The 12275-nt window shown below is 55.3% G+C and overlaps 4 protein-coding genes across 4 annotated transcripts; 2 read left to right on the forward strand and 2 right to left on the reverse strand.

The window, feature by feature from the left end:
* Positions 1–402: 402 nt before the first annotated feature.
* Positions 403–1874, forward strand: LMH87_007007 (uncharacterized protein; the record flags this gene model as incomplete). The annotated part of the gene is made up of 4 exons (XM_056192029.1): positions 403–504; positions 577–850; positions 907–1279; positions 1334–1874. The coding sequence occupies 4 exons, from the start codon at positions 403–405 to the stop codon at positions 1872–1874; spliced, it is 1290 nt and encodes a 429-aa protein (XP_056060288.1).
* Positions 1875–2185: 311 nt separating this feature from the next.
* On the reverse strand, positions 2186–4061 carry LMH87_007008 (uncharacterized protein; the record flags this gene model as incomplete). Its single annotated transcript, XM_056192030.1, has 5 exons — positions 2186–2667; positions 2730–2863; positions 2918–3011; positions 3216–3849; positions 3978–4061. 5 exons carry the CDS (start codon positions 4059–4061, stop codon positions 2186–2188), a joined length of 1428 nt encoding a protein of 475 aa, XP_056060289.1.
* Positions 4062–4778: 717 nt separating this feature from the next.
* Positions 4779–6368, forward strand: LMH87_007009 (uncharacterized protein; the record flags this gene model as incomplete). The annotated part of the gene is made up of 3 exons (XM_056192031.1): positions 4779–4829; positions 4904–4983; positions 5057–6368. The coding sequence occupies 3 exons, from the start codon at positions 4779–4781 to the stop codon at positions 6366–6368; spliced, it is 1443 nt and encodes a 480-aa protein (XP_056060290.1).
* An 801-nt stretch (positions 6369–7169) lies between these two features.
* LMH87_007010 (uncharacterized protein) lies at positions 7170–10599 on the reverse strand (the record flags this gene model as incomplete). The annotated part of the gene is made up of 2 exons (XM_056192032.1): positions 7170–9998; positions 10051–10599. 2 exons carry the CDS (start codon positions 10597–10599, stop codon positions 7170–7172), a joined length of 3378 nt encoding a protein of 1125 aa, XP_056060291.1.
* Positions 10600–12275: the final 1676 nt, after the last annotated feature.

A 12275-nucleotide genomic window follows, 5' to 3' on the forward strand; every position in this document is an offset into this window, starting at 1 on the left:
ACCGCCAAGTACTGATGATGTGCATCCGTGGCGCTGTAGATGCCCAAGACTAAGAGCTGTGGCCGATATTGGCATATGATCCTTCAAAATTCGGGACTTAAAAGAAGTGCATTACAGTCTAGATCAAATCGTCGATTTTGGCCATTTTAAACATGAGTATTGATATTCTTCAGCTTTGGTTTCAGTGCCGACCGTCTGCTTGCCACCTCTTCATGTGAAAGCCCACTTTGGACGCAAGGTACATGCAGGTACAATCTCCTGCCACGACGCCTACATCAACCAGAGTCGCCATCCACCATCACTTTCTCTTCGCAAACATCTCGTCACCCGGTGATTCAACCACTGGTGAAGCTCTGAAAAGGTCCTCTCGCCTTTTCCTCTTCTCTGCCGTACTGACGTCTCATGCCCGACCAGTCAGCGTCTTGGCTACGCTGGGTCGTCGGTATGGGCGAACGTCGCAAACTTGGCGATGTCGCCATGGACCTAGTCCTCTTCGCCGGCATGGTATGTGCCCCCCAAGTTCCCACGACACTGCCTCCGCAAGGAAAAAAATCTAACAAAAGAACAATTCAACAGATGACAGCTGGTCTGTATATCGCGCGCAATTTCCTCAACCCCATCCTCAGCAACCTCGCCGATCCCGATAAGGAGAAACACGACCAAGCCAGACAAAAAGCCAAGGCTCACCTTGAGCGCATAAACCGACGACGCCAAAACGAGGCCGGTGTTGGCGACGGCAGCGATGACTCTCGAGACGGCGCCCGCGTGGAAGAATTGGTGCTTAATGAATACGAAAATCTTATTGCGCTGGAGATGATCGCTCCTGAAGACATCCACGTTGGTTTTGATGGTGAGTAGAAAGCCTTCAGATGCCAGCCTGTAATGTGGTATTAACCCTTGCAATAGCCATCGGCGGTCTCGAAATGATTATCGAGGAACTCAAGGAATCCGTCATTTACCCTCTCACCATGCCACACCTATACTCGCATGCCGCACCGCTCCTGTCGGCTCCCTCCGGCGTCCTTCTCTTCGGCCCTCCAGGCTGCGGCAAGACCATGCTCGCCAAGGCGCTTGCTCACGAGAGCGGCGCTTCCTTCATCAACTTACACATCTCTACCATGACGGAAAAGTGGTACGGTGACTCCAACAAGATTGTCAAGGCTGTCTTCTCCCTGGCTCGCAAGATGCAGCCGGCCATCATCTTCATTGACGAGATTGATGCCGTTCTCGGCACTCGACGCAGTGGCGAGCACGAGGCTAGTGGCATGGTCAAGGCTGAGTAGGTTTCTGAAAACGGATGATGCATCAACCACAAATACTAACGTCTCGTCAGATTCATGACGCTGTGGGATGGATTGACATCCGCCAACTCTTCTGGCATGCCCGCTCAGATTGTCGTTCTTGGCGCTACAAATCGCATCCACGATATCGATGAAGCGATCCTGCGAAGAATGCCTAAGAAATTTCCCATCCCGCTTCCCGGACAGGAGCAGCGTCGCCGCATCCTCCAGCTTATCCTGCAAGACACCAAGACCGACTCGGAGCACTTTGACCTCGACCAGCTCGCCAAGCTCACAGCCGGCATGTCCGGAAGCGACATCAAGGAAGCCTGCCGCGACGCCGCCATGGCACCGGTTCGCGAGTTTATGCGCGAGAACCGCTCCAGTGGCCGTCCCATGCACAATGTCGATGGCTCGCAGTTCCGCGGTATCAGAACCGATGACTTCTTTGGCAATCGCGGTGGCCAGCTCCCGCTAGGAAATGGCGGCATGCGCAAGGCTGGCAAGCGCAAGGGACAGAAGAAGAAGAGCAGCAGCACGCAGAGTGACGAATATGAGGATGTTGATGAGTTGGTTGCCGAAGAGCAAGATTAATTTAGACTGGATATGCCCAATGGATACGGTAAACACGGAACACTCATGTACAAATACCACACCGCTTTGGTCGATTTTGCTATAAAATTGTACACAAATGGCTTTCTCTACACGATTGACACTCAACAACATAAATGGATGAAAAAAATGAAATATTTTGACGAGCCTGTTGCTATGGAACTAACGATGTACAGCTTGTCGTCCCATCACTGCCAATGCCGCGTCCCCCATCCCAGTCTAAAAAGTTTGCCTATATACAATGATAAATTGAGTCAAAAGTTGTTTGACCCAAAGTGTCTCCCATCTAGAGCTTAATCCTCCAGATTGGCTTTTCCCATGGCCCTGACCTTGACCACGTACTGGTGGCGGATGACCCAGATGGTAATGGCCACGCCGACCAGGCAGGATACAAAGGTGATGCCGTAGGCGGAGCGGTAGCACTCGAGTCCCTCGTGGCACGAGCGCTCGCCGCTAGGATCAAAGACGCTGTGGTGGTCCAGGACGGAGCCATAGATAAGGTTGAAGATGTTGGAGGAGAAGACGGGCGCGAGCGTCATGAAGCCCCAGTTCTGGCTGAGGCCGTGGATGCCAAACGTCTCGGCCACGATGGACGGGAAGACGCCAAAGAGCAGGCCGTAGGCAATGCCCGAGAGGCTGGAGAGGAGGAAGAGGTAGATGGGCGTGGAGATGGTCAGGCCGCAGACCTGGGCGACGGTGAAGATGAGGCCAGACAAGACCAGACACCACACACGACTGGCCCCGAGCTTCTTGACGAGGAAATCGGAACCGATGCCTGAGGGTTGAGCAGTTAGTCTGGAGGTGCGTATAGACCGTGGCCGTTGGCGTTACACGTACCGCTAAGTAGACGTCCAACGAAGCTACCGATGGAAAGAATCGAGACGTGCATTTGTTGACGGTGAACAAGAAATTCTTCGCCCTTTGAGCTATCGTAGTGTTTCCACAACACGTTGGCATCATTTCCAATGTTGCTAATTTCAATTAGTTCTGACGTACTGCTATAGTTTTGCAGCGCATGTACTTACTTGATGGTCATGAGTCCGGCACCGGCGAGAATCGTCATGATGGCGAAGAGTTGCCAAAAGTCCATGCACGTCAAAAGCTGGAAGCCACGAATATCTAGATGATGAGAAGGATCTCGATCAACATTTGCGTCTGTTTCATTGTTCACCGCCGACGACCCCGACATGAGGGACGACGTCTCGTCTGGTTCAGCGTCTTCGGTGTCTGCGCCGCCTGCCTCCCGGGAGGCAGGCGCGGATGCGGGACCGGACTGCTCCGCCGGGACTTGGGCAGCAGTAGTAGTAAACTTGTTGGACGTACCGGGTTCATCATCAAACATGCCACGCTGCTGCGGCTGTTGCCGCCCCGACGACGTGCGGCGCAAGCGCTGGCCGCGCGCGGCCCCCGACGACGCTTCCGCGCCCGGCACGGCCTGGTACGACGACGAGTGGGGGTAAGCCTTGAGGAAGAAGAAGCCGCCAAAGGTCAGCGCGACGGTGCCCCAGGCCAGCAGCTCGAGGAACGAGCTGGGGTCGCCAGGGAAGAGGATGGATCCGAGGAAGGAGAAGAAGAAGGCACTCAGGCCAAAGGCCGCCAGGGGAAACGCCGTCGCCGTGCCGCGGTGGTGCGGCCAGTTGAGCGCGGACACCTTGACGGCGGCGAAGAAGCCTAGGCAGCTGCCCATGCCGGTGAGGTAAGAGAAGAAACACAGCAGCGGCACGGATCCAGAAGCGCTGTCGTAGGCCCGATGCAGCGGAAAATAGCCCACGCCGAGCAGCACAGCGCCGAGGAGGACCGCCGGGCCGGCGCCGACGGAAGGGTGGTCGACAAACATGCCGACCAGCGGACCCAGCGAGTACATGCCCAGGTTGCCAAACAGGCCTACCAGGTTGCTCTGCGTCGCCGTGAGCTTCAGCCGCTCAGCGAATTGCGGCGCCCATGCTGAGTAGACATACTGTGACAGACGGGGGTTAGCGAATGAGTGTTTCAACTTGCGTCACCCACACCCTCAATGCAAGAGAGAGAAGGGGAAGGGAGGGGGAATTCCGAGGGCTTTTCGGGGAGACAGTGAATAGAGCGTACATTTGTGCCGCAGGCCAGCGAAATGACCGTGGCCGCAACGCTGGCGATGATTCTTTTGCGATGCATGCCGTCGTCTGAATGCATGGTGGTCAAGGCTAGGTAGGCAACTCGTATGCAAAGGGAGATGGATGGCGACTAGCGCCGGCTGAGACCGACGAGAGGAATAGGTGCGCGCAACTTTACACTCCCATCGAGAGAGAGCGAGAGAGCTGTTTTGTGCAACAGCGACAATTTAAAAAGAAGAAGTAAAGAGAGTGAATCTGGTACGGTTGGGCAGTTGGTGCGAGAAAGACAAAGGAATGGAAGACCTCGGGTCAGTGTCCCGGACATTGACTACCAGATAGGTAGATAGCAAACGACTTGTGTCCGTCTTCGGCCCGGGCAAGGCAGATGTGGTACACCCGCCCCCAAATCTAGCATCAAGACCGCTGTAACGGCACACGCTGCAGTGGGTGCGCTGCCAGAAACCCGCTGTAGACGCGGGGGTCACAGCGCTCTGCTGCCAAGCTTTCAGGGCGTTTGCACCCCCGCGGGTGCCGGTTTTGGGCGCGGGTTTCAGCGGCTTGGCTTTGCGGCAAGGTCGTCGCTTACGTAAAGGCTTCTTTTCCACCGGGCGGCACCTGATCCGTCGTCATTCCTGTTCGTCACCTCTCCAAACACCACGGTCCATAACCCGAACGGCCAGCGACAACCCTCAACGCGCCGGCCAGCAACTCTTTCCTGACGTTTCTTACAAATCCGCCTCTGCGATTCCATACATACTCCTCCGAAGAGCCTGGAATACGTCGCTTGCCCCTCACCATGGGTGCGCTTCTTTCCCTCCCGCTTATGGCGGTGCCTAGCATCACTACGGTAAAGACGACCCCTCCCCCCCACGAACCATTGACTATGCGCTCGTGAACTGACATCGCCGGCTGTTCGTGCAGATAATTGGCTTTGGCGCAAGCTGCTGCGGAGCGGCAACATGCTCCATGGTCTGCAGCGCCTGCGGCAAGTGTGGCAACAGGTTCGTCTCTCTCCTGCCTTCGACTTTGCGACTTTGCCGCCCGAGCTGAACCAGCTAACCTTTGGACCTGCAGTGTCGCAACCCGTATCGCCTACGCCCTCATCCTTCTCGTCAACTCGATCGTCGCCTGGATCATGCTCACGCCATGGGCCATTGAAAAGCTGCAGCACCTCATGCTCGATTACGTCAAGATCAACTGCCCCAACGGCGAATGCTATGGCTGGCTCGCCGTGCACCGCATCAACTTTGCCCTCGGCGTGTTCCATCTGGTTCTCGCCGGTCTGCTTTTTGGCGTCGCCTCCTCCAAGGAGCCACGCGCGGCCATCCAAAACGGCTACTGGGGCCCCAAGGTCATCGCCTGGGTCGCCTTTATCGTCATGTCCTTCCTCATCCCCGACGAGTTCTTCATGTTCTGGGGCAACTACATTGCGCTCATCGGCGCCATGCTGTTCCTGCTGCTCGGCCTCATCCTCCTCGTGGACCTGGCGCACGGCTGGGCCGAGTACTGCCTCGCGCAGATTGAAGAGACGGACTCGCGGCTGTGGCGCACCGTCCTCATCGGCTCCACGCTCAGCATGTACGCGGCCTCGCTCGCCATGACAATTGTGCAGTACATCTTCTTTGCCGGGTCCGGCTGCTCCATGAACCAGGCCGTCATCACCATCAACCTCGTCTTCTGGCTCATCATCTCCATCATCTCCGTCAACCCCACCATCCAGGAGCACAACCCCAAGGCCGGCCTTGCGCAGGCCGCCATGGTCGCCGTCTACTGTACCTACCTCACCATGTCGGCCGTCTCCATGGAGCCCGACGACAAGCAGTGCAACCCGCTACTCCGCGGCCGCGCCACCCGCCGCACCTCGGTCGTCGTCGGCGCCATCGTCACCATGCTCACCATTGCCTACACCACGACCCGCGCCGCCACCCAGAACCTCGGCCTCGGCGGCGCCGGCGGCAACAGCATCCGCCTGCCTGACGACGACGAGCACGACCTCGTCACGCAACAGCCCGGTGGCCGACGCGAGATGCGCGCCGAAGCACTCCGCCGTGCCGTCGAGGAGGGCAGCCTCCCCGCTGACGCTCTCCTTTCCGACGACGACGACAGCGAGGCCGGCAACGCCGCCGCGCACGACGATGAGCGCACCCGCACGCAGTACAACTACTCCATGTTCCACATCATCTTCTTCCTCGCGACGACGTGGGTCTCGCTCCTGCTCACCCTCAGCCACGAGACGGCCGTCGACCCCAACAGCGACTTTGCCAGCGTCGGACGCACCTACGCCGCCAGCTGGATCAAGATTGTGAGTGCCTGGCTGTGCCACGGCATCTACATCTGGAGTCTGGTTGCGCCTGTCGTTCTCCCCGAGCGATTCGACTTTTCCTAAAACAATTTACATATCGCGCATCATAATATCCATTCAGCCTTGATGGGGGAGGGGCGTTGATTCTTTTGTTTTGTTTTATTCCAATAGCGCTTTGATTCAATGGCGTTGAGTTTCCTATTTGAACTCGAAATAAACAGTACTTTGTAATGTCATATTTTATGAGCCGATCCATCATCGCCTATGCGACGTAGCCTCTTCCTTCAAACGCACAGACAATCTCCGCCACATTCATGACAATGGACCAGTCAGTAGATCAAAATATTATTTCGCTTTATTCAAAGAATTGGAAGGTCTATGCCACCCGCTTAAGACACCGCTAAATACGTATGTAAAATTAATTTGTGCGTCAGTGCAGCGCTTCCTCGCTGAGAAGCAAAAAGGAGACACTCCGCTCCTCCCATCCATCCCTACCTCTCTCCTTGAATGTGAAAACGCCTTGACAATGCTCATTACACCAGAAACAGGATGAAAAAGGAAGAGGCGTAAACAGCGACAGCTCATCTCTCACCACCAGACAGCCCCCCGCACCGCTCTATTCCCTTCTCACATCCGCGGGAGAAGAGGATGCAAAAATATTAAGTATTAAAAATAGTCGACTTCTCTCTTTGTTAAATAATGTCCATTATATGCCGTCCATGAGTGAAGAACACAGAAATTTGGTGGTGGTGGTTATGGTGAGATTGCGGAGATGAGAGAGAGAGGCTGCAGGATGTCGTGGAGAGAGTGATGCCGCGCCGTGTGGGAAGTGTCGTCACAATCCTCTGCATGTAGTGTATACAATGAAAGGTTATCGAAACGGCCTCATGATGTTTTCCCGTCCGTTCTGCCTTCATCCGCATTCCCTTCGAACATGGCGCCCAGGTTACGGACGGACCACGACGTCGAGGCGGCGTGTAGAATCACGAGCCAGGCGGCGATGATGTTAACTAGGTAATGCAACAGATAGGCATGCGAAATGCCGTAGATGGCCGCGCACAGTGCAGTGGCGAACAAAAGAATGCTCGTGACATGCCGCAACCAGCTTGATATTTGCGGTACCATGCGGCCAGTCGTCATGTTTTCGACCAATAGGATGAAAGGTGTAATGGAGAGGACATTGTGGTGCGAGGAAAAGGGTGTAAGCCAGTGCACCGCAAGATTGCGCACCCACACAGCCAGAATGGGCAGATTGATGGGAAGAACCCACATCATCAGCAGAAGGATCGAGTGCGTATAGTGGTAATAGTTCACATTGGACGTGGATGGCGTGACGGCGCTGATGCGGAGAGCTCTAACGGATGTGAAGAGCTGCACGAGGCAAGCCACCAGATAGGCAAACTGGTATGGGATGAACGTCGCAACCAAGAGCAGAAGAATCGCGGTTGAAATCATGCGTCGTCGAGGCGTGGATGGCGCAAAGATGGGCGAGGCAGCGCTGGCACTTCCGTTGCTAGCATCGGGGCTTCCGCGGGATGGGAAAAGGATAAAGGCAAAGCTGAATAACTGCGCGAGAAGCAAAACGACATAGTGAAGGGCTGTGCAGACTCCAATACAAACGATACCAATCAATGGCACCATGAAGGTAAAGAATGGATCGTCCGTGCCGATCAAAAGATCATTGCGATGAAAGTCAATAGCCGATACAGTGTCCACCAAAGGGCAGCCGCCTCTGCTGGTGTCGATCTGCGGCGCCACACCAATGGAGGTCGCCAGAAGCGTGAGTGAGAGTAGCAGCAGCGGGATCGATTGGCGGAGCGACAGGTCGAGACTCTCCGAGAACGAGATGAAGACGCCAGTCTCGTCATAAACGCGGAACTGCTTTCGAAGCACAAGAGTAACAATGAGCAGCGGGAACGCTGCAAACACTGTACGGTAGCGCATGTACAGCTTGCCCAGGCTGCCCAAGGCGTCAAAAGTAACGGTGACCTTGAGCGGAGCTTTGCATGTCGGATCCGAAAAGAATTCTAGGGCGACGCCCTTATTCGTTTTGTGAGCCATCGTTGGTGGCATATAAGGCGCCTCGCCATGAAGGCTGATGCCGGTCTGCGAGACATTGACAAAGTAACGGGACTCGTGTGGGCTCTGCAAAGATTGGCGCAGCATTGGCGCAAAGAGAGCCTCCTGAGCGCAAGCTCCAGATTCAACCTGAAGATTATAAGCCAAGACGCTAGACTCAATGGCGGGAATCTTTGCTTCCACGACAGTGGGTCGCGTCGCTGGGAGAGTAAACGAAAGGCCAAGTGTAAGCAATTTACCAAGCGCGATGTTGTGCTCTTGTTCAAAGTCCAGCACGTCACTGAACTCAGCCATGACGAAATTGTCAACAGGCGATTCAAACTTGTCGATTACGGCAACAAATTGATAGTCTGAAATATGCTGAGCGTCGTATCTCAAGTGTGAGAATGGGACCAGCTCAGGCTCGCCGTCGCGGTAGAATGGGTTCACTGTGTGCTTGGTTGAAGCTGGCAGAACATCGGAATCGCCAGCTGCGTTCTTGCAGGCGAGCTTAGTGCTGACTTTGGTACTTTGAGCAAAGTCCATTGTCGTGACGAACGGAATGCTGGCGGCGGGTGATGTCAGTACGCTACAAAGTAGCACCTCGAGACCGGATCCCGCGACGTCGCTCAGTGGGCTGCTGGACAGCAAAGAAAATCGCTTGCCAATTGGCTCCGCTGGATGTGGAATCGGCATAAGATGGACTTGCGGGCCTGGATTGGTGCCAAGCTGCCTCATCACGAGACGCTGATCTGCTGCCACAAAATTCTTCGTGTTCTCATCGATCATGAGAAGGGTAGTAGCCTGGCCCTGGTTGATTGTCTTTTGCGCGTTGGGTTCCAATCCAGTCAAGAATCGCTTTCTGAAAGTAGTCATTCGCTCAGCTCTAGGCTTGGTCTGGCTGGCCCGGTGGACGTCAATAACATCAAACAGAGCTTGGCTGACGACCTTGCGGAATTGATCGCACCACATGATAGCTTGATGGTCAGCGCTCGTCCAAACTGTGGGTACACCGGTGGTGTAGACAGTGAAGCCGTGTGTCTCGGGCACAAGTGAGTTAATGTCGGCGTAGTCGGAAGGGACAACGGTATCGAGGCTACCGCCAGCAATCGAAATCAGTGTAACATGCCAAAGGGGGTTGCTGCTGGCCCACTTCTGGGTGTACGCTCTCCTCCAATATTCGTTTATCTCATCGTAAATTTGAACAATCTGCCCATCAAAAGTGACTGGAGGGCGGGCGTGCGGCGCAGACATTGTAATGATGGTATTGATCGAGTTGGCCTGATAGTTCGGCTGCACAAGCATAGCGCGAGCAACGACACCGCCCATGGAGTGCCCGATCAGGATGACAGACGTGGGATCGGGCAAATCGGAGTCGCGGATAACTTTGTTGGGGTCGGAATACAATGAGAGAATAAAGCGAATAGCCTCATTCAAGTACTCGGCTTGATCGAGCAAGGTCTGGCCGTGAAAGGCGGTGATGTCTTCGTTGAAGTCGACAGTGAAGAAGTCAAGATTGCGTACGCCGGCATTGAGAGAGTTGCCATCGTGCTGAAGGCGTTCGTAAAAGTGACTGGCTGCTTCGGCTGCAATGGGTCGAACTTGCTTGTAGCTGCCAGCATTGCCGGGGATGAAAATGACCGGAACTCCGCGAAGCTAGATGACGGTTAGCGGCAAACGGGCGACTGCCTTGAGAATCAAAACGTACCTTGGTCTCATCGTCTAGCCCTTCCTCACGATAGAGGTGAAGGGAGTATTTGGTCGCGAAACGAGTGTGCTCGGTATCGAACTCGCGCAAGTGAATGTATGAGGGTCGCATGTATGACATGCGGCATCCTTTTACGTCCTGCTGCCGCGTCACCAAGGAATGGACAATGCCGCCGAGTAGAAGAAGACCCAACGCGGCGGTACAGAGAGCGAAGAGAGATATCGACCAAGTACCAAATCGGCGGCCGTAGCTTCGGTGCCGAGCGGGCGGGCTCTGTTTGGGATGACCCATACCGGAAGATGTTGCCGGCAGGGTTGGCGACTGTGAGAGAGGAGGAGAAGAGGTTACCGGCTTTGCGGAAGCATGTCCATTGCCATTGGAGGATGCAGCTTGATTCCAGTCGAGGTTGCTGGGCCGATGGGCTACCCTGGTCGAGAGAGGACGAGACTTGAGGCCAGAGGGGCGGCTGTCGAGCTCGGCGGCAAGATCGGGATCGATAGAAGACGATTCTTCACCGTCGTCGGTCGACCCAAACGAGTGCCTTGTCATTGGTAAAGCTCCTGATGGCTCCCCGGAGAAGGAGACGAGCGGGAAGGAAGAAAAGTGTCGCAACGGTCGGAGTGCAGACAGCGGCGCGGTCGCAATGAGGGCAATGGCGTAGGCGTAGCGAGCGGCTGCCGGAGAGGCGATTAAGGGCAGGGCAGAATTTGGCGACGGTCGAAGCAGCCAGGCCGCAAGCCGCAGGACTGGAAACAGAGATGGCTCGTATCAAAAATACAAGTCGTCGCACGAGCGAAGGCGACACATGCCGTCACAGTCGTCAGTCCAGCCGAAGGTGAGCGCACAGCAGAATGGATGGGGAACGAACGGAGATGGGGAGCGGTAAAAAGGGAAATTGGCTCTTTGATACTGTCGTAGGACTATCGCGATTGACCCACAGGCAACCGGCCAAAAACGGCTAGAGGGTGGTGTGCGAAGCGCGGGACATGATTGGGCACGGCCACCTTGATAGTGGAGGAGGAGCGTCAGTGGCTAGGTACTGGTAGAGAGGAACGCTGCGGGAGGTGGCTGGGGCACTAAAAGCCCGGAAAAGCTCCGTCTAGAAGCGCCCGCGTCCTGCTCTAATGGTGTCTGGCACCCAGGAGCAGGTACGCACATGGTGCAAACGGACAGCTTCCAGTGGACTGCCAGCGGACCAGACCTGCAAAGACAGTGGCTGAGCGCCAGCACTGTACCTATTAAAAGGCATCCCTGAGGCGCAGCAGCACACCATTACCGGCAATAGCGCCGCCAGTATTAATGCATCCTGCACAAAGCAATGTGAAATTGCCCAGATGGTTGTCATGTACGGCGGGACGGGCTATCTAGGAAGGGCTATGATACGTAAACGCTGTTTAGCATACATGCAGGCCCATCTATAAAAAGATCTTGCGATGGAAAGGTAGTGATTGTCTACGTCGTAACGGCCTTTCCCCTCAGTGCCGAGCTGTAGGTAACACCAAAAAAATAAATAAACGCCCAGTCACCATTAGCACTTGGCACGTTAAGAATCAGGCTCCTGGGTGGCTTGCTCCGCATATGCCCCTGCAGCGCCGGACACCAGCAAGTAGGCACGCATCTACATGACAGTCGCACCGGTGACTATTATATGCCAACATACATGCGCTATCCTCGCGGCTCAGGAAGCGCATATTGCAGCCAGTTTTCCACCATCTTGACCCGACCCCAGCATGACCCTACTGAGTATTCGCATGCGCTCCTGTGTGAAATTGTAAACAAAGGCGGTAGGCATCTGAGTATTGCTACGGAGTACTGCTACTCCAAACACACCGGATTCCCCAAAACGGAAGCGGGGCAGGTGCGAGAATTGAGTAGGCGGCGTTCTCATCCTTGTAGCACAGCCAGCAGCCAGCAGCCAGCAGCCAGCACCATGTCGTCGTCGACTTGATTGCTGGGCGACGAAACAGAAAGCTCGATTTGCAACCTGATCAAGCAGCTTCGTTTGAGCCGCATGCGTTTGCTAACAAAAAAAAACATACATATCAAAAATGCTCAAGTCGGCAAACGGCAGCCGGCCACCCAAACGCCAAAGCTCATTAAAGCTGCTCCCGATTGGGGCGCTGTTGGGGAGCCGCTGCTGAGTAATGCCCTTCAATCAACGCGCCCACTCAACCACCAACGCCGGACCGACGCGTGCCAGCGCGGTCATCTCCACTGCCACAGCT

This window comes from Akanthomyces muscarius, chromosome 1 (assembly GCF_028009165.1).
Source record: "Akanthomyces muscarius strain Ve6 chromosome 1, whole genome shotgun sequence".
Lineage (NCBI taxonomy): Eukaryota > Fungi > Ascomycota > Sordariomycetes > Hypocreales > Cordycipitaceae > Akanthomyces > Akanthomyces muscarius.